The 23,000-nt window shown below is 36.9% G+C and overlaps 2 protein-coding genes across 2 annotated transcripts in view; one reads left to right on the forward strand and one right to left on the reverse strand.

Moving 5' to 3' along the window:
- The window catches only part of LOC136857852 (1,5-anhydro-D-fructose reductase), a 59,315-nt gene extending 50,306 nt beyond the window's left edge, over nt 1-9,009 (forward strand). Inside the window, exon 7 of the mRNA XM_067136836.2 lies at nt 8,872-9,009. Within this exon, the coding sequence (XP_066992937.2) occupies nt 8,872-8,917 (46 nt within the window). The 3' untranslated portion in view covers nt 8,918-9,009. The remainder of the gene's footprint in view (nt 1-8,871) is intronic.
- Mcm5 (Minichromosome maintenance 5) overlaps nt 8,928-23,000 on the reverse strand; it is a 216,612-nt gene continuing 202,539 nt past the window's right edge. Inside the window, exon 15 of the mRNA XM_067136830.2 lies at nt 8,928-9,215. Coding sequence (XP_066992931.2) covers nt 9,114-9,215 — 102 coding nt within the window. The 3' untranslated portion in view covers nt 8,928-9,113. The remainder of the gene's footprint in view (nt 9,216-23,000) is intronic.

A 23,000-nucleotide genomic window follows, 5' to 3' on the forward strand; every position in this document is an offset into this window, starting at 1 on the left:
CCCACTGTCGGCAACCCTGAAGATGGTTTTCCGAGGTTTCACACCAGGCTGTGGGGTTTTGCGAGAGGAATGGAATGGTTGTGGACAACACATGGTTTCGGAAGAAAAAACCCCCACAACAATTACAACATATGGCTGGGGTGACAGACTACAATTATCTTTACAATGCACCGACACATATAGGTCTTATGGTGACTATGGGATAGGAAAGGCCTAAGAGTGGGGAAGGAAACGGCTGTGGCCTTAAGGTACAGGCTCAGCATTTGCCTGGTGTGAAAATGAGAAACCATGGAAAACCATCTTCAGGGCTGCCAACAGTGGGGTTCGAACCCACTATCTCCTGGATGCAAGCTCACAGCTACACGCCCCTTTACCACATAGCCAACTCACCCGGTAATAAGAGAAAAGGAGGTGGGAGCTGATCTATACGATTAACTATATCATTGATATTAAGATGCTGGCCTGAAGGAAATTTTCTGAGGAAAGACAGATAAGCAAGATGTTACCATGATCTTTATAGACATATCAAAAGCCTTCGATAACATCTGACATTAGCATGTTTTTTTACAATCTGCTTTTTTACGTCGCACAGCATAGATAAGTCTTATGGTGATGATGGGATAGGAAAGGACTAGGAATGGGAAAGAACCATCTTCAGGGTTGCCGACAGTGGAGTTCGAACCCTCTATCTCCCAAATGCAAGTTCACAGCTATGCGATCCAAACCGCACAGCCACTTGCTCGGTGGAAGGAAGAAGTAATCAAACCATATGCATATGAGAAAAGGAATGAAGGAGAGAATCTAGTTGAGTTTTGTGAGAGGAATGGAATGATTGTGGACAACACATGGTTTCGGAAGAAAAACACCCACGAAAATTACATCATATGGCTCGGGTGACAGAAGAATAAAATCAGTAATTGATTACGAAAGGACAAATCGCAGACAGTTTGTGGGTGTAACAGCTTTACCAGGAGAAGCATTCAATAGAATCTTAAAAGGAGATGAGACATAGTGAAATAAAAGCGTGGAAATTAAAAGAAAATATTTTTTTTTTTTTGCTAGGGGCTTTACGTCGCACCGACACAGATAGGTCTTATGGCGACGATTAAAAGAAAATAAAGCACAGGAGGAATTTATGGAGAGACTAAAACAATAAATTCCTGTTACTGAAGTAGGAAATGTAGAAGATGAATGGTCCAACTTCGAAAAGGCATTTGTAAGCAGGGCAAAGAGTGCCTGTGGAAAGGCAGCATAAAAATTAGTGGTCAAAGCCTTGAAATTGTTGACAGCTTCAAATACCTAGGGAGTGAATTAATATAAAATACAAGGCAGGGCATGGAGATTATTAGCAACAGGGTGCAACAGGGCAATGCATTCTATTAGAGTGCAAGAAAACATGTCTGGAAAGGAAACACCAAGGAAGTGTAAAGAGACAGTGTACAAAATGTATTATGAACCCATATTGACTTATGTGGCTGAGAGCTGGACAATGACCAGTAGTGAGGAGAGTAGAATTCAAGCCAGCGAAATGAAATATCTAAGCTAAGAAGTATGATAATAAAGAAAAGGAAAGGCAGATTGAGAAATGAAGACGTGAGAAAGAAGTTCGGAATGGAAAACCTAAATGAGAGAATTGATAGGAGTAAACTAATAAGGGACCATCAATCAATTTTAAGAAAACCTGAAACCGATTTATACACCATCAGAAAGAGCACACTGAAAAATGTAAAATCCTCATAGATGAGTTACAAGGTGGTAAAAAATGTGCAGGTGGGGGTCATCAGTTTGCAATTGGAGTGAAGTTCTTTTGAAATGCTGGTACAATGTAAGGAGAAGTGGACAAGCGGATATATGAGAGAGAGAGAGAGAGAGAGAGTGTGTGTGCATGCGCGTGTGCGCATGGTGAAGGCAGTGAACCTTGTCAACATTTAAACAATGTATATATGAGTATCTACTGATTAAACAATTACCTAATCACCAATAATGTGGCAGTCATGTTTAAACTTCTTTAACATATTAAATCTCCTGTGAATGATAATGGAAATTAAGAACAAATGTTTAAAACACAATAGCTTCTTGCACCAGCTACACTTTAGTAAAGAAAGCTGATCGTGATAAATTATTATTGACCTTCATAAGGAATTTGCAAGTACCAGTTCCTTCCCTAATGCAATAGTGTGCTATTTTTAAAAGTTTCATTTGTGCTAATCAGACCCGCCAATTTCCATCCATGTCTATGTGACAAATAGAAGCATGATGAACATTCTTGATTTTAGATGAATGACATATGTTTGAGAATATTGTTACGCTGTTGCAAGTTCACTTCATTATTATTTAACACAACAAAATCACAGATATGTTGGTCGGTCCATTGTTATGAACATTAGGAAAAAATGCCTGCCTAACGGTTGTAATTCAGAAGTTTTTTTTTTTTGCTGGAATTATTTACACTTTTAACTTTCCAGGTTCATAGTTATTTAATGAAAATACTGTACTTCATGTATTAAATTATCTTTATTAGGGACCTATGAATTCAACAGTAAACAGTTCGATGGGCCAATGTGAGGTAACAATGTCAACTCCAGAAATATACGGGAAAGGTCTTTTGTCATTTTTCTTCCAGATATTGACCATTGCACAATTAAATTAGGGGCTTTAAACATACCCTGCTGGACAGCTTAACGATGCCTTTGATTCCTGCAGCACGATGCTTTGTGATTGTGTAACACCACATACTATCTTCTTACCACGGCGATCAAGTGTTCTCCCGTAATGATTTTCTTTATTGATGCCAGGCTGATCTGCATTATACACACTGTCAGCATCATATTGCTCTATAAGCAACGCTGTCACTAGTGTTGGCTACTGAATGCATGATTCGAAGCAGTGTATCGATTCATTCAAGTGTCCGAGTGAATCGATTCACAGGAACGGTGAGCTCACGGCACACGATTCAGCTTACTCCCAGCGGACAGTGCTGAGTGGCGCGCTCACTGGACGTTGACGGGGAGCCGAGCTTCCGCTGCAGCGAGACAATGAATCATGGCACATCGAAAGAACTGTGAACGAGCGCGGCTCAGTGAGACACATGATACACACGGCTCCTTATCGGCTCACTGGACACGCGGAGAGCTGAGCTTCCGCTGCAGTGAGACATACAGTGAGCCGTGGCACACGGAAAGAATCGTGAACGAGCCGGCTCAGTGAGACACAAGATACGCACGGCTCCTTATCGGCTCACTGCAGCGAGACATACAGTGAGCCATGCTACACTGAAAGAATCGTATGCTATAATGGACTCTCGAGCTCAGCTCATTTGAAAATAATACCCATTTGCATTCACTGTCCTCTTCTTACAGGGAGGTTTAAATAATAGATGGATTTATTTGCAGTGTTAAAAAGGTAGTCACAACATAATTCTGAAGTAGCTAGTAAGTAGGTAGGCTATTAGGTTATACTATTTATTAGTTTAATGAATCTTAGTATTATAACTTAGTTGACATTTGACTCGACTCTAGCCTGCCCTATGACTATGAGTCATGCTCATGACCACTCAAAAGTACCTGTTTTATATTGGGAAGAACGGCTCAGTATTTTCTCAATTCATATGTCACATCATTGCACAAGACTTCAATCATATGTGGACAGACGCAATAACAGTATGTTGAATCAGAAAACCAGCGGGCTACTGTACATCTCGGGTAGCCTATACAAAATATGACGATTTTAAAAAATCCTCAGCCGATAGAAAAATACATATTTTCAAAAATGACTGAGCGAGTTGTCGTGCGGTTAATATCGCGTGGCTATGCGCTTGCATTCGGGGGATGGTGGGTTTGAATCCCACCGTCGGCAGCCGTTAAGATGGTTTTCCATAGTTTCCCCATTTTCACACCAGGAAATGCTGAGACTGTACCTTAATTCAGGCCATGGCTGCTACCTTCCTAATCCTAACCTTTCCCACCCTGCGTCGCCGGAAACCTTCGATGTATTAGAGTAACTAGCATTTTTTCTAAGAAAGGACTTCATAGTATGAAGACCAAATGGCAGCTGCGAGCACTGAATGCTGTTGCTGCTGTCTTACCAGCACATACTACACAAATGCAGTAGGAGCGGTGACCAATGAGCCATGAATCGGATCACTGTATCGATTCAGTAATGTGAACGGAATCAAATGAATCGATTCAGTAAAACGAATCGAATGTCCTATCACTAGTTGTCACTTCTCTCCAGGAATGCAGTATGTTGTTAGTATTTCATCTTCTTCTTCTTCTTTTCGTGTGAAAAACTGCATAATTTTTCGTGATCCTATGTGAAAATGTTGCTTGAAATTCCATACCCATGTTGCACTTGCTGACAAAGGTAAATCAAGTGATTTGGCTTCTGAACGCGCCCTTTTTTGTAAATTCATATCGTGCACTATCGAGTTGTTTGCCTAAGCTTCCATAAATTTCGTAAACACCAACTAGTACAACTGCTGTTAAACTAGAAGATGCCAATTGAATCTGCTTTTATCTTCCTCATAACTGTACAACTTTGTCTCATGTTGCAAATCGAGGATATCTGTTTTTCATAGATTTCCATGGTAAATGAGGAAATGTTTGCTTTGGCTTACGCTTCTTTGCACTCAACTATGTTTTTATAACCTTTCCGTTTTCTTCCAATAATCATTCTACTCTGTTTTTCTGGGCTCTGTGGACCTTCCAATGTTGATTCCTGTTTTAATGAAAGTGAAGTAGATTCTTCTGATGCAGATTCAGACTCGTCAGGCACTAACACTGTTTCAGATACTGGTTCATATTCATTAATATCTGAAGTCTGTGTATATATTATTTCTGTATCAGACTCTAATACGAAGGAGTACCCAAAAATAACCGGAATAACATTGCCGTAGGCGAAGCTTGTGTAGTATACATTTTGCCGCTAGGCGTGTATAGCGCAACTCATTTCAGTACCGCCTGTGTTGTCGACCTGGCTTGTTTCTGTTCATGTGCAGTGATTGTTTTTGCTAGCGGTGTTTTGCTCTCGTTTTGTTTTTTATGATGGCAAGTTTAAGTGAACAACATGCAGCTGTGAAATTTTGTGTTCTGCTCATTGAAAATGCTGCTGAAACTGTTTTAATGTTGAAAACAGCTTACAAAGATTACGCTATGGGAAAAACTCAAGTGTATGATTGGTTTAATCGGTTTAAAAATAGAGACATGTCGATTGATGACAAACCTCGTTTTGGAAGTTCAACTGCCCGAAGCGACGAAAATGTTGAAAAAATTCGAGCGCTTGTGCTCACAGACCGTCGACAGACAATTGATCAACTGTTAGCGATTAGTGAGTTATCTTGGAGCTTGGTTCAGCGAACTGAAGATTTGGGAATGAAAAGGGTTGCTGCAAAGTTTGTTCCTCCGGTTCTGACTGACAATCAAATAGAATGTCGAGTTGAGACGTGTTTTGAAACAACAGCTTGAAACTGATCCAGATTTTCTGTCAAAGGTCATTACTGGTGATGAGTCATGGTGCTATGGTTACGACCCAGAAACAAAGTAACAGTTAAGCCAATGGAGGACGTCATTGTCACTCCGTCCAAAAAAATGTTGTCAAGTCAAATAAAACATCAAAACAATGCTGATTTGCTTTTTTGATACCAAGGGCGTAGTTCATTAAGAGTTTGCTCCCCCAGGTCAGACCATCAATCAAACCTTTTATTTGACAGTGTTTGTCAAAAAGGACCCATTTTGAAGCAGTCTGGTTCTTCTACCACAACAATGCGCCTGCACACACAGCCACCTCTGTTAGTTTTTGGCCTAAAATAGCATGGTTTCATTGCCCCACGCACCTTACTCATCTGACCTGGCTCCGTGCGACTTTTTCTTATTTCCACGCATGAAAAGGGGTATGAAAGAACACGGATTTGAAGAGGTCAAGAAGAAAATGAAGGAGGAGCTGTCAGCCATTTCTAAAGACGACTACAAAAAAGTTTCGAACAGTGGAAGAACCAGTGGGACAAATGTATTAGTTGTAATGGAGAGTATTTTGAAGGGGATAAGGTGGTTTTGTAAAAAAGTTGTAAAATATATAGCCTTTAAAAAAAAAAGTCTGGGTTTTTTTTGGTACCCCCTCATATATGTAATAAATACTGAAACATTGTCTCATCTTCTTTGGTTAAAACACACAGCTGGAAATTCTTCTGATTATATAACGCATTCACTTTGGTAAGAGGGTCCATTTTTATAGGTAAAAGCTTACTTCAGAACGACCCGTACACAACTCACCATATCAAGTTCCCTGCTCTCACAGTACTCTCTCTCTCTCTCTCGCCCGTATCTCCTTATAACGTGCCAGCATTTTAAAAGAACTTCACTCCGAAGATGCATGGGATGTATATTCAACAGTTTCACATATTTCAGTCTGCTCTTTCGGATGGTGCATATTTCGGTTTCAAGTTTTCTTAACATTGCTTGATAGTATGAAGATGTAAAGAGGATGGAGGAGAAAAGAATACCACAACAGATGGAGATGAAGTTCGAGGGAAAGAGAGCAAGAGGGGGACCTAGAACAAGGTGGATCGATTCAATAGAGAAGAAACCTGGACTAGAACAAAATGGTGGAAGGAGAGAGGAAGGCAGAGAAGTGTCATAAATGCCCCAACCTGGCTGGAGCTGGATAGGGGAAAAGGGGGAGGAGGTTGAGGAGGATTCCTACATAATACAATATATTTTATATGCCAATAGATTTATCTAACATTACATAAAACGTGCGTTTGAACGTCCTAGTTTTATGACTGTACATTCAATTCAGTTCTAAGTGGCTTATATCAACATTGTATTGAACAGGATCACTACAAATAAATAATTCTAAAGAATTTTATCAAAAATTAATATGAGATTCACTACAAATAAATTATTCTAAAGAATTTTATCAAAAATTAATATGAGATTCATTACTTGTAACAGAAATAAATATTTGAGAATGTCAACATTTCCTTACATGAAATGCAGGTTCTACCCTTATGTGAATTACATTAATAATATTTGTTTTACGTCCCACTAACTACTTTTACGGTTTTTTGAGACGCCGAGGTGCCAGAATTTTGTCTCGCAGGAGTTCTATTACGTGCCAGTAAATCTACCGAAACAAGACTGACGTATTTGACCACCTTCAAATACCACCAGACTGATCCAGGATCGAACCTGCCAAGTTGGGGTCAGAAGGCCAGTGCCTCAACTGCCTGAGTCACTCAGCCCAGCATTTAAATTACACCCTGAATATAAAATTACATTGCTTTTATGGAATCATTTTCAGAACTAGAAATTTCTTCCATTAAATGTGGGTTTATGTCAAATCAAGATCACCATGCAAAATTGGGATTATATTATGTGATACTCTGTCAAAAGCTTATTTGAGATCTAAAATAGAATCATTTTGATAGAATGAATCATTCTATTTTTTTTTTTTTTTTTTCCCCTGGAGCTTTCATACAACATAAATCACATCTATTGTCCCAAATAGTTCATAAATCCACACTGATTTACTGATTTATCTTATGTGAGCTTCTTTCTAGCACTTGCTCAAAAATCTTCAATGTGTGTGAAATGGGTCTACATGGTCTGTAGCTGACACATTTAGGTGGATCACCTTCTTGCTTGTATAGTGAGAGCATGGTGCTAGTAGTCCAAGCAGTTGGATGGTGTTTTTCATGAATAATTGTGTTAAAAAGGGTCTGAGCCACTGGTATATGGTGGCAATAGTGGAATTTTTCAGATATCGGCTGGCACTTTAATCAAGTTGCTTTCTTGTTCATGTGCCTAAAAGCTTCCATGATTTTGTGCTCAATGACTGGATCAGCTGCTTCATTGCTCTTCCAGTATTGTGTCATACGGAAATTCTTCTTTGAAGTAATTCTTCCATCTTCTGAGTATGCATGCTTGACTATGTAATCACGTACCATCATGGAGTCTCAACAGTCTGGTAGCACCCTGAATCCACAAATATCAAAGCTAAAATATTTCATTAATGTAAAGAGATTTTAAAATATTTAAAGCCAGATCAGATTTTTGAAGGTGCAAATGAATAAAATGTAAAAATCTGTCCAAGTTTCTTCTTCTTGTTTCCGAATTTGGCCGCCTATGGACCGCATTGAACTTGAGGCTTTCTATTCTTCTTCTTCTTCCTCTTCTTCTTCTTCTTCTCCTCCTCCTCCTCCCAGAACCTCTTCATCCTTTCACTTCTGATCTTCCTTTCTTTCTCAGATATGACCAATTTGGGTTTACATTTTGGTGGTTTCTCCTGGAATGTTTTGATGCTTCTACTCGGCTTCTAAATTCTTTTCTGTTATGAATCACATCCATTGTAAGTCCACTTTCTATTGCATCTCCATACCTTCTCTACCCACTTCGTCAAAGCTTTCAGTTCAGTGATGTACTAGAATATTTTCTTAGCCGTTTCTCATCCATTCTTTCTAGATGCCCATAGAATTTTAGCCTTCGCTTTCGCATGGTGACAGTGATTTTTTCGGTGTATTTGTAGAGATCATCATTTTTTCTATTCCTCCACTCCCCATCAGAATTTTTCTGTGGTCCTAAAATTTTCCTTAAGATTTTCCTCTCCTTTTTCTCGAGATCTTGAAGCTCACCCTTTTTATTCATTGTCAGGCTCTCTGAAGCGTAGAGACCCTCTGGCTTTACCACTGTGCTGTAATGTCTAAGTTTTGACTTGTTAGATATTGCTCTTTTGTTGTATCTGTTCTGGGTTAACCTGTAAGCTAATTCTAGTTTTCTAATTCTTGCCCTATTAGTCCAAGATTCTATCATTCAGAAAACTTTTTAAACCGACCAGAATATTCAGGACTTAAAATTTGTTGTGTGTTCCTTGTTTCAGGGTGGAGAAGCATCCAGAGTACCCATTCACCAAAACAAATGAATGAGACAACTCAATATTAGCTATACATTTTAATTGTTCAGTAATTTACAAAATTAAAAAAATATATATTACAAATGTCAGAGCAGTAAATTGTACTTACAAAAAATGCATTTCAATATATGTTACAGAAAAGACAATACAAACAAAATTACTAGTACGAGATAATACAGCATATGTACCGTCACTAAAACACTTAGCTTCTACATAAGACGATACAACATCTTTCTCTGCATTCTGTGCTGCAGCTCTCCTCTGCGGATCATTGTATGAATTACTTTGTAAATGGCTCTCTCAGGGTATTTCTGTAAATAAAACAGCAGAAGAAAGGTATAAGTATTCTCTTAAAGCCTGTTATGATCTGTAATTTCATAAAAGTGTACACTTATTTTGAAATAATGAATGTATATCACATCTCAGTCTTAATATAAGTAATGGAAATAGAACAAAAAATGTATGGATACCAATCATTGAAGGCAGGAAACTAGGAAGGCAGAGAGGAACAAAAAGATAGGCTTTATATGACATCTTTACAGATAATCTATGCATTTACATGCCAAATGCTAATCTTTTATTTTTGAAATAGAAACATTTCCCAGAATTCTTTTAACACTGAACAGCAATAGTTTTTAATGTAGTAAATAAATGAAAATTCTTTTTCTTTAAATCTCTGAACTAAATAGCAGAAACACGCAGAGAACTGAAAAACCTTACTGTGTGCCTTAACACAACAGACTAAAAAGGTACCGGTAGTTTATTTGTGGTGAAGTGTGTGATGAACACAAAGATGGCACTGAATGAAACTTAACTTACAACTGCAGTTGCTTTAAGTGCCAGCGATTCCCAATTTATCCTTCATCCTAGTTACTGTATTCACATGAATAATTTTGAAATGGAAATTTGGGGAAAAATAAAAATCCATATAATTTTCCTACCATGATAAACATTTTCTCTCATCAGTGTGTTTTCTATTTATCGTTTTGTGAAACGTGTGGTCATGAGAACAGGAAAAATCAGGAGAAGTATTGGTCGAAACTACTTATTCTACATGTCTCGTGCAATACAGGAGCACTATGGTACATATTATAACACTAATTGTCTCAAAACCCGACTGTTGCTATAGGAGTCTACAAGGCTAAAAATTACACATCTCTATTCCCTCACAGGAAGTATGTGAGTGAGATGACCAGTCTCTGATAACCCTTCCGAAAATAGTATGAACTCGATGCTCCACACGTGTGAATCAGTCATGTGGTTAGATGCCATTACTTAGCAAATGCACAGATTAATATATTGTGTTACACACCCACGCGATTATGTGAAGCGCAATGTTATTTTAATCAAGTAATCATTTAAAATTCGCCCGAATTGCCTCCGAATGGCTCCTAAAATCATCTTTAAATGTCACTAGTTGCTATCTTTGAAATTCTGTCACTAAGTTACTAAAATAGACTCCAAATTTAGCAAATAATTTCCAGAATCGACTAGACTGACGTGAACAAACATGAACATAGCACGCGAGAACGAGATATTGACGCGTCGCGATATACAGGCTTCAATAAACATCACACATTTGCGCGCATTTCTTGTATTAATAAACGTTGATATTTCATTTGAAAGGGGCCAACGAGCTGAAACAGCGGGATATGAAAACAAAATGTTTGAAGTTCACAAAAAAAAAAAAAAGCTAAAATCGAGAGAAGTAATATAACAATCGGGAGGCGGGAAGAACTGTCGAAAATCGGGAGTCTCCTGCCTAAATCGGGACAGTTGGCAGGTATGCAGTTGTGGTTTGTCAAGTTTCTCTACTGAGGATGCGGATATGCAATACACGTCTCATACTTAAACAAGATCGGTGCATATCACACACTGGGTGCGTGACGCTAGTTTACAAGCAGGTGCAGAGAACGTGTCTAGCACATTATGGGACAAGTGTTAGAAAATGTGAATCAGAGGTTTGCCACACGGTAAGAAATGCTCTCCTTGTCATCTTGTCCAATCTACTACCAGGTTCATCATCAATAGCCAGATTTGCACATGTGTATTACCGTATTTACGCGAATAATCCCCACATATTAGGAAATAATAATAATTGAGGCACGAAATTGCAGTGCGAGTTTTATTTGCGTCAAGGTTGGCAAGTTTTCGATGTTAGATGTACAGTTACGCTTTGTGTAATCGCAAATGGAAGGAAACTGCCCTATATGTCATATTTAAACGGAAAATAACTCACATTGGCCGTGCGGTTAGGGTCGCGCAGCTGTGAGCTTGCATCCGGGAGATAGTGGGTTCGAACCCCACTGTCGCCAGCCCTGAAGAGGGTTTTTCGTGGTTTCCCATTTTCACACCAGGCAAATTCTGGGGCTCTACCTTAATTAAGGCCACGGCCGCTTCCCACCCACTCCTAGGCCTTTTCTATCCCATTGTTGCCGTAAGACCTACCTGTGTCGGTGCGACGTAAAGCAAATATATTTATACATATACATATTTTACAGAGTAATTTAAATTCAAAATTTCTCAGTGTCACGACAGAATGCATATATTTATACATATACATATTTTACAGAGTAATTTAAATTCAAAACTTCTCAGTGTCACGATACAATGCATCTTCCGGAACGTGCAGGGGTAGCTTTCTGCAATTTCTGTCATTTTGGTGTGTCAACAGCGTGTTTCATAGTTGCTAAGTTTGAGTGAAATCGTAATTCTTTTGTATTCAGTGTCTTAAGGAATGCCACCACGATATCACGTAACAGGCAGTGTGCGGAGAAGCAGAATCCGCAAACTCTCCTGATGCCTACAGCTGGCGAAAAAAGCATGGCTCATAATTATAATCAATTCGTACACACTGAACAATACTATCAATGCCAATGAAACTGCATTGTTTTTATGCCCAGCCAAAACGGACATTTTTAAAGGAGATAGGGTTACAGTACTGTATTGCAATGCAGATGGAAGCGAAAGACTTCCTCCCCTCGTCATAGTTAAGGTCGATAAGCCACGATGTTTTAAGGGCGTCGGGTACTCTCCGTGCAAGTACAAGGCATCTAAAAATGCAAACAGTACATTAATCCAAACAATAAAACACTTGCACTTTGGAGCCAGCATAATTTGTCCTCGTCTTTGAATCGTGTTTCCTTTTTTCTTTAGTTGCGTGAGGTTATGTTTGCCACTGAGTTATCCAAGTGCATTATTTGAATACTGTAAATGCACCTTGTTGGATCCTTTTTGGAAATTTTTTTTTTTTCCCACGGCATTTGAAAGGTTCAAACTATGAATCAGTGATAGCTGCATGCAGTAACGGTCTTGAATATTTTGCGACGCTGAAGCACGAGTCGGCAGTTAATTCAAAATCACGTAATTCGTCAGATTTTGCAACCCAAAGAGTTCGAATTAACGCGGTTTTATGTATCACAAAAAATCAGTGTTCGCCGGTGTGTCTGTTTCTAAGTGTTTACATTTCACGAAAAGAATTATCCACCATCGGTTGTGTTAATATCCGAGGAAGTAGAGACCGCGTGCAAAAAGTGTTTTAGACGTGGAGGGTGATGAATTTGTAAGTAATTTCGGGGAGGTTTCTAGTGATGTAAGAGACAACGAATCTTCTGATCTGCAGGGAATCGAGCCAATTGCAAGTTCAGATTAATGAAATACCTAAGCCTACTTCCTAATTTTCATGGCAAATATATTTTATAGCAGTGATAATGTATTTTTACCATCTCAAATATGTTCAGGCAAAGCAGCTATATCCGTAAATTTACACATTCATATTTGCGTAAAGACCACGTGGACCTCGCGGCGCGATATGAAACGTTTGTTTATGCCTACTTTACTCCTCCAATGGAAGGAATTTTAGTTCATTTAATTTGTTCCAAAATTATCTTTCCTAAAATTAGGGTGCGGAAATTATTCGGTGGAGGGTGGGGGTGGGGGGGATTATCAATGTAAATACGGTACGTTTCCCTTGTATTTCCTCCCCTTAGTTTTTGCCATGAGTAATCATTCTGTCTGGAATCTTTGAGCAGCAAGACAACTTCAATGTGAGGTAAGACAAACATGTTCTATTTAATATTCTTTCAAGAGAATGAATGATTCTGCTTATCTCAATTAATTAATTAATTAATGCAATAAGTTGCATTCTGGCGATACTGCAAATTTGTAATCTGTTTACACACGTGTGTTATAGTAATTAATATAGTGTTAATATCGTTGGTATGATTATTCAGTAATGAATGTGTGTGTACTATTGTTAATCTGAAAAACTCCTGTTTGAGTGATGAGATATGGCTTTGCGCATTTAAGAAATATCAACAAATATGGATTTGCACTGAATAATAATGCTGATGTCTGCCAGTCTTCTCTCATTTGCTAACAGAATGGACTTGTTACCTCAGCCCTTTGGGTGGGGTTAACTTCCAATAAGTAACCAGGGGAACCTGACCCGTACCAAGTGCATCCCCAGGTGGCGGATAGGGGGTCCCGATAGTACGTAGGGCTGGTTGAAATATCCAATACAACCCACAGAACAACAGGCAGCCCAATTCCTAGGGGCTTTAAAATACTGGGACACCCTCTCTCCAGGGGTCATAAATATGGAGGGTCCTTGCCCTGGCTTATGGGTGAAAACCTCAACGGCAGATTTCGAAGGAGACCATCAAGTGTTGGTAGGCAAATTAAGACATGGTAAAATAATGAGGTTAATAGAAATAGAAAAAAAGGGAAAGAAAACTAAAGGGATGGAAGTTAATAGAGAAATTACAGGAAAAGTTTCAAGAGTATCTAAAGAAAGAAATTTCTAAAAGATGACCTGAACAGTGTGGAAGAGGAATGAACATGCTTCAGAAATGGTTTTGTAAAGTGTGCAGTAAACACCTGTGGAAGACTATCCGGGAGGAAAAAGGAAAAGGAGACCCCCTGGTTGAACATCAAGGTAAAGGAAGCAGTTAAAGAGAAACAAATGGCTTGAAGGAAGTGGATAGGCAGCAATAGTACAGAGAATTGGCAGAAATATAAAGAAGCCAAAAAGGTATGTAAGAAAATAGTACAAGAAGAGAAACGGAAGAGCTGGGAAGGTTTCACAGAAACTTTACAGGAGGATATAAAGGGAAGTAAAAAGGTTTTGTATAGTTTGGTGAAGAATAGTTTACAAAATAGGAAAGATAAAAAATGTGTAAAAACTGAAACAGGACAGATATTGACACAAAGAGATGACATACTAAAAAGATGGGAAGAATAAATCTCAGAATTGCTAAATATTAAATACAGTGAACTGGTAGATAAGAAGGAGCAAGAAGAAACAATGGGGAAAGAAGAACAAGAAGAGGTTGGTTTTTTTTTTTTTGCTATTTGCTTTACGTCGCACCGACACAGGTAGGTCCTATGGCGACGATGGGACAGGAAAGGCCTAGGAGTGGGAAGGAAGCGGCCGTGGCCTTAATTAAGGTACAGCCCCAACATTTGCCTGGTGTGAAAATGGGAAACCAGCTTCAAGGCTGCCAACAGTGGGGTTCGAACCCACTATCTCCTGGATGCAAGCTTGCAGCTGCGCGACCCTAACCACACAGCCAACTTGCCCGGTTACAAGAAAAGGAGATATCGATGTTAGAAATAGAGGAAGCCATACAAAAGATGAAGAGCGGTAAAGCAGCAGGTGTGGATGAAGTAACTACGGAAATGATGAAAGCAGCGGGTAGGGCTACAGTGGCTGTATAGATTATTTAGAATTATCTGGAGGAAGAAAGAGATCCCAGAAGAGTGGGGAAAGGGTTTAATTATTACATGTAATAAATATCATTTTTGGTCCGTATTGATGATATTAGATTGAAATAATAACATTAAGTTATTTATTAGACCACCTAATCAATACAAAATCGTCTTGGATGATTTACATAAATTTGTTAGCTAATAGTGGGACATGTTTCGCCTTCTCTGAAGGCATCATCAGCCATAGTCTTAACCTTAAATTAAAATAAGCGTCTAAATAACATGTAGTAATGAAATGAATTTTAAAAATCTTGAAGAGATTTGAAGTAAAATAACATTAAAAATAACAATGATGGTTTGAAAATACAATGTGATGAGATACAATAGTGGAAGTATTAACAAAATTAACATTAGAAGGCTGCTAAAATAAGTACAATGGATAAAACAACAGATTGTTATACAACAAGTAGTAAGATTACATAAAAGTAAAGTTGATAGTCATGGCGGTTATAATTAGACGATGGCGAAAAATCTTATATAATCAAAGTAAAGAGGAGAGAATAAAAGTCAAAGTTAGTCGAGAGATCCAAAGTTCATCATGATCTTGAAGATAAAAGACGAAAGTCAGATGCATATGGTGAAGTTGTAGAATACGTTGAGGATATGAAGTTGGTGAATAGAAGTTGAAGAACAGTTTCAAATAGGATCACTATGGACCATCTCAAAATTTGAAGTGATGTTCAAATGTTGTAAATTGTGAGTTTGTAGATATTCTAGTTGAAAAAGCATATAAAAGTGGAATCTGTAAATGGAAGCAAGAAACGTAGAGATAATTGTGTGAAAAGATATTTGAAAAATATTGAAGTAGAATAGTATGCACTTACCATTTGACGGTGACAAAGATAGCTTGTAATATTATGAGTTAGAAGAATTTGCAACCGTAGACTTCTTGCTACGTGTGTTATAACTGAAGTTTTGTGCTGGAGGGGGATCTGTTTGCGTTGACGTAACTATTGGAGGGGGGCTGCTATTGGTGGGAGGGAAGGAAGAGAGTGTATTACTGCGCGTGTTGTAACGGTGTAAGGCTATTGGAGGGAGCGATGTTCCGGTGGGTGTGGCTATGGGTTTATTGGTTGTATTTGAATTAGAGGTACTAGCGGCGGGGGGAAGGGAGGGGGGTATATTAGCTGTAGGGGAGGTGGGAACTCTAATTGATGTGAGGTTGAAGATTTTTAAGAATTTGTTGGTGAGGGAAGTTGATTCTCGTAATAAAATAAGAATCTGTTCATACAAGGGGCTTTTTTTATCAATAGTGTCATTTAGATTTTTATCTTTATTAAAATGTTGGTCGAGGAAAATAAATAAGTTTTCATATTCTGTCATGAGTTTGCTTTTATCGACTCTTTTTAGGATATGGAGGTCTTGTTCTATTGTGGTGAATTTATGCCCGGTGTCCCTCATATGGTTGGCCATTGCGGAGAATTTGTTGTGTCTTTGGGCATTGTAATGCTCGGCATATCTGGTAGAGAAGCTGCGGCCAGTTTGGCCAACATAAGAAAAATTACATGTAGAGCATTTCAATCTGTATATTCCTGATCCAGAGTAACTATTGTCTGTGATGTTGATAGAGTTGTGATTGAAGAATAAATTACGATTAGTGTTTTTTGTTGTGTAGGCTATTTTTATTTCGTGCTTCAATAATGAATTGGTTATCGGGTAAATGCTATGGTTAGTGAACGTGAATTTAGCGTATTTTGGTTTAACGGGTTTTAATGGGGTTAAATTGGTAGCTAGTTTCAGTTTGGTTTTATTGATGATTTTATCAATCATACTCGTGTTAAATCCATTGAATTTAGCTATTTCCTTGATGAATAGTAATTCTTTCTTTAAATTAGTAGAGGACATAGGGATCTTTAATGCTCTATATATTAAACTGTGATAAGTGGCTTTTTTATGTGAGTTGGGATGTAAAGAATCATTTTTTATGGTTGTTGGAGAAAAGGTGGGTTTTCTGTATATTTGGAAGTCGAATTTGTTCAATGCTCGTGTGATTTTGATATCTAAGAAGTTCAAAGAGTTATTGAACTCATCTTCTTTAGTGAATTTAATATTATTATCTAAGTTGTTGAGGAATGATAGTATGTTATTGCTGTTGTTGATTTGTTTATCAATGATAGCTATGGTATCATCAACATAGCGATGCCAAAGACAGAGTCCGTTGATGTTATTAATAATCTTACTATGTTCGAGATTATCTAAGTATATATCGGCTAGTATTCCAGACAACGGGTCTCCCATCGCTAGACCTTCTTGTTTGTAAATTTTCTTATTGAAGGTAAAATAGTTGTTGTCTAAAACGAAATTAAGTAATTTTAACCATTCATCAATTTCGATTTTACTCAATGTGCTATGTTTCAACAGATTGTTTTTTATGATGTTAATAGTATTGTTGATAGGGATATTAGTATACATGTTGGTGATGTCAAAAGAACATAAAACGTGGTTTGGTTGTAGACTGAAATTATTTAGGGAATTACAAAGTTCGATCGAGTTCTTTATGGGGTTGGAGTTGTGAAATTTAAAGTGTTTTTTTAGGAATTTGTGTAGGAATTGAGAGGTTTTATAGGTAGGACTATTGATACTATTAATTATAGGCCGAATGGGGACACCATTTTTATGAATTTTGGGCAGTGATCTGACTGTAGGTAATTTTGGGTTCATTACAGTTAATTTCTGATAATCTTGATCATTTAAAATGAAGTTAGAATTTTTAAGAAGGTTCTTTAAGTTACGCTGTATTTTGTTTGTTGGATCTTTGTTAATTAAGGTATAGGTATTGTCTGAAAAAAAGGTTTCAGTTTTATTGATGTAATCTTGTTTGTTCATTATTACTATGGTGTTGCCCTTATCTGCTTTTGTAATTACTACGTTGTTGTTATGGATTTTGGATTTCAGGTTTAGAATTTGTTTCGAGACATTGTAGTTATTATTAGATTTTATCTCATTAATCAAAGTTGGGAGTTTCTTTTTTACTTCATATCGTACGTCATTCTGTTTATCAATTTGGATTTGTTTATCGATATTAGTTTCGGTTTCAGCGATGGTAGTGATGATGTCTTCTGCCTTTTTGTGATTAGGCCAATTATGTTTGATGCCTTTATCTAATAGATTTAATTCTTGGTTAGAGAAGGTTGCATTAGATAGGTTGATTGTAGTGGGAATGTTAGTCAAATGGGAAGGGGACACTTTGTTGTTTGTATTTTGGTCAGGAGTTTTACATTTGTTTTCTTGAAGACAAAGTAATTTATGGTTTAGGGTTTTCTGTTTCTTGTCTAATACGTAAGATAGTTTGATGTCAGTGTACCTTAAAAATGAGCTCCATTCAAGTGGGGGTAATTTCTGAGAGATGGTCAAATGAGTCCTATATAATTGTAAATTTAGTAAAGATTTCTTCTTGTATAATAGTTTAATTTCATTTTTCAACCATATGTTGTTTACTTTCTTTTGAGTGGCATTAGATTTTGAATAGGGATGACTTTTTCTTTGTAAAGATTTGAGAAATTTAGGTACCAACTCCAATTTCAAGCAATCTTTAAGAAACTTGATATCTCTAGAAATCTTGCCTATTTTAATTTTTAGGTTCAAGTACTTGTTAGGTTTTACTATTGCCTGGTTGGCATTGACATTGACATAAATGATATTTATTACATGTAATGTCAATGCCAACCAGGCAATAGTAAAACCTAACAAGTACTTGAACCTAAAAATTAAAATAGGCAAGATTTCTAGAGATATCAAGTTTCTTAAAGATTGCTTGAAATTGGAGTTGGTACCTAAATTTCTCAAATCTTTACAAAGAAAAAGTCATCCCTATTCAAAATCTAATGCCACTCAAAAGAAAGTAAACAACATATGGTTGAAAAATGAAATTAAACTATTATACAAGAAGAAATCTTTACTAAATTTACAATTATATAGGACTCATTTGACCATCTCTCAGAAATTACCCCCACTTGAATGGAGCTCATTTTTAAGGTACACTGACATCAAACTATCTTACGTATTAGACAAGAAACAGAAAACCCTAAACCATAAATTACTTTGTCTTCAAGAAAACAAATGTAAAACTCCTGACCAAAATACAAACAACAAAGTGTCCCCTTCCCATTTGACTAACATTCCCACTACAATCAACCTATCTAATGCAACCTTCTCTAACCAAGAATTAAATCTATTAGATAAAGGCATCAAACATAATTGGCCTAATCACAAAAAGGCAGAAGACATCATCACTACCATCGCTGAAACCGAAACTAATATCGATAAACAAATCCAAATTGATAAACAGAATGACGTACGATATGAAGTAAAAAAGAAACTCCCAACTTTGATTAATGAGATAACATCTAATAATAACTACAATGTCTCGAAACAAATTCTAAACCTGAAATCCAAAATCCATAACAACAACGTAGTAATTACAAAAGCAGATAAGGGCAACACCATAGTAATAATGAACAAACAAGATTACATCAATAAAACTGAAACTTTTTTTTCAGACAATACCTATACCTTAATTAACAAAGATCCAACAAACAAAATACAGCGTAACTTAAAGAACCTTCTTAAAAATTCTAACTTCATTTTAAATGATCAAGATTATCAGAAATTAACTGTAATGAACCCAAAATTACCTACAGTCAGATCACTGCCCAAAATTCATAAAAATGATGTCCCCATTCGGCCTATAATTAATAGTATCAATAGTCCTACCTATAAAACCTCTCAATTCCTACACAAATTCCTAAAAAAACACTTTAAATTTCACAACTCCAACCCCATAAAGATCTCGATCGAACTTTGTAATTCCCTAAATAATTTCAGTCTACAACCAAACCACGTTTTATGTTCTTTTGACATCACCAACATGTATACTAATATCCCTATCAACAATACTATTAACATCATAAAAAACAATCTGTTGAAACATAGCACATTGAGTAAAATCGAAATTGATGAATGGTTAAAATTACTTAATTTCGTTTTAGACAACAACTATTTTACCTTCAATAAGAAAATTTACAAACAAGAAGGTCTAGCGATGGGAGACCCGTTGTCTGGAATACTAGCCGATATATACTTAGATAATCTCGAACATAGTAAGATTATTAATAACATCAACGGACTCTGTCTTTGGCATCGCTATGTTGATGATACCATAGCTATCATTGATAAACAAATCAACAACAGCAATAACATACTATCATTCCTCAACAACTTAGATAATAATATTAAATTCACTAAAGAAGATGAGTTCAATAACTCTTTGAACTTCTTAGATATCAAAATCACACGAGCATTGAACAAATTCGACTTCCAAATATACAGAAAACCCACCTTTTCTCCAACAACCATAAAAAATGATTCTTTACATCCCAACTCACATAAAAAAGCCACTTATCACAGTTTAATATATAGAGCATTAAAGATCCCTATGTCCTCTACTAATTTAAAGAAAGAATTACTATTCATCAAGGAAATAGCTAAATTCAATGGATTTAACACGAGTATGATTGATAAAATCATCAATAAAACCAAACTGAAACTAGCTACCAATTTAACCCCATTAAAACCCGTTAAACCAAAATACGCTAAATTCACGTTCACTAACCATAGCATTTACCCGATAACCAATTCATTATTGAAGCACGAAATAAAAATAGCCTACACAACAAAAAACACTAATCGTAATTTATTCTTCAATCACAACTCTATCAACATCACAGACAATAGTTACTCTGGATCAGGAATATACAGATTGAAATGCTCTACATGTAATTTTTCTTATGTTGGCCAAACTGGCCGCAGCTTCTCTACCAGATATGCCGAGCATTACAATGCCCAAAGACACAACAAATTCTCCGCAATGGCCAACCATATGAGGGACACCGGGCATAAATTCACCACAATAGAACAAGACCTCCATATCCTAAAAAGAGTCGATAAAAGCAAACTCATGACAGAATATGAAAACTTATTTATTTTCCTCGACCAACATTTTAATAAAGATAAAAATCTAAATGACACTATTGATAAAAAAAGCCCCTTGTATGAACAGATTCTTATTTTATTACGAGAATCAACTTCCCTCACCAACAAATTCTTAAAAATCTTCAACCTCACATCAATTAGAGTTCCCACCTCCCCTACAGCTAATATACCCCCCTCCCTTCCCCCCGCCGCTAGTACCTCTAATTCAAATACAACCAATAAACCCATAGCCACACCCACCGGAACATCGCTCCCTCCAATAGCCTTACACCGTTACAACACGCGCAGTAATACACTCTCTTCCTTCCCTCCCACCAATAGCAGCCCCCCTCCAATAGTTACGTCAACACAAACAGATCCCCCTCCAGCACAAAACTTCAGTTATAACACACGTAGCAAGAAGTCTACGGTTGCAAATTCTTCTAACTCATAATATTACAAGCTATCTTTGTCACCGTCAAATGGTAAGTGCATACTATTCTACTTCAATATTTTTCAAATATCTTTTCACACAATTATCTCTACGTTTCTTGCTTCCATTTACAGATTCCACTTTTATATGCTTTTTCAACTAGAATATCTACAAACTCACAATTTACAACATTTGAACATCACTTCAAATTTTGAGATGGTCCATAGTGATCCTATTTGAAACTGTTCTTCAACTTCTATTCACCAACTTCATATCCTCAACGTATTCTACAACTTCACCATATGCATCTGACTTTCGTCTTTTATCTTCAAGATCATGATGAACTTTGGATCTCTCGACTAACTTTGACTTTTATTCTCTCCTCTTTACTTTGATTATATAAGATTTTTCGCCATCGTCTAATTATAACCGCCATGACTATCAACTTTACTTTTATGTAATCTTACTACTTGTTGTATAACAATCTGTTGTTTTATCCATTGTACTTATTTTAGCAGCCTTCTAATGTTAATTTTGTTAATACTTCCACTATTGTATCTCATCACATTGTATTTTCAAACCATCATTGTTATTTTTAATGTTATTTTACTTCAAATCTCTTCAAGATTTTTAAAATTCATTTCATTACTACATGTTATTTAGACGCTTATTTTAATTTAAGGTTAAGACTATGGCTGATGATGCCTTCAGAGAAGGCGAAACATGTCCCACTATTAGCTAACAAATTTATGTAAATCATCCAAGACGATTTTGTATTGATTAGGTGGTCTAATAAATAACTTAATGTTATTATTTCAAAGGGTTTAATTATTCCGATATTTAAAAAAGGTGATAAAAAGGAATGTAATAACTACAGGGGGATAACCCTTATTGCCCATGCAGCTAAGTCTTCCTTCCAACACTCTCTCAATAGGTTACTATGGGTCCATAATAGTTCTCAAAGCAAGGAAGTGCACTGTTGCCATTATTTTATTATATTGATGGATGAAATCATAAACCATACTGTTCTTCTTCGATTTCTCCTTCTAGCTTCCTCCCCAGTCTTCCTTCCATTACTTTCTCAATAGATTACTATGGGTTCATAATAGGTCTCAAACACTGATCCCTATCCATGGATCGCTGATGGCAGCTCTCCGCCGCAGGAGAAAGTACGCCAAGTTGAGCGCGCGGTCCGCCATGTTGGTATACCCATCCTAGAGCTCTCCTTATAGGGAAGCAATGATAATATAATCAATTTTAAATCGCAATTAATGGTGCAATGGAATAATTAAAAATGTAGGGACATGTTCACTCAGAACATAAGGACATTGGGAACACTGACACATCATTCCGAGGTCAGCAAACCTCTGGGATGGCAATAAAAATGAGCATATAACAATGGCCGACAAATATTAACTTAGGTGCTGTATGCATGCAATTAGCAGAATTGAACATAATTCATTCGAGAACTTTTGAGAATCGATACTTATATTAAAAACCATGTTCTCGAGTTCAACATAACCTTTAAAAGTTGATGTAGGCCTAATTTACGTGGTACAAGATTTTCAGAAACTGACTACGAACAGTATACTGAAGATTATATTACAAAACAAAGGGATTTAGCTACCATGTTGGGCGGTTTTGTATCTAAAGTGCTTTATTTTATTAGATGAGAGAATTAAAAACTACTTGTGGTCGATTGTTGTTTGGCTTGGCGTTATTATATTTTTCGAAGAGTTTGGCTAATCAAAGTAGCTAAACTGAAAGACGTTTTCACGGGAAAATGACAAAGTTTCCCCCATAAAACAACATAAAATATCAAGATTTTCTCGCGTACTGGTAATTAATGTTTGATGCTGATTTCACGGTCTAACTTGCCCATCTCTCATCCAGAAGGCCCGGGTTCGATTCCTGGCTAGGTCAG

The sequence above is a fragment of the Anabrus simplex genome, chromosome 1 (assembly GCF_040414725.1).
Source record: "Anabrus simplex isolate iqAnaSimp1 chromosome 1, ASM4041472v1, whole genome shotgun sequence".
In the NCBI taxonomy this organism is placed as follows: Eukaryota; Metazoa; Arthropoda; class Insecta; order Orthoptera; family Tettigoniidae; genus Anabrus; species Anabrus simplex.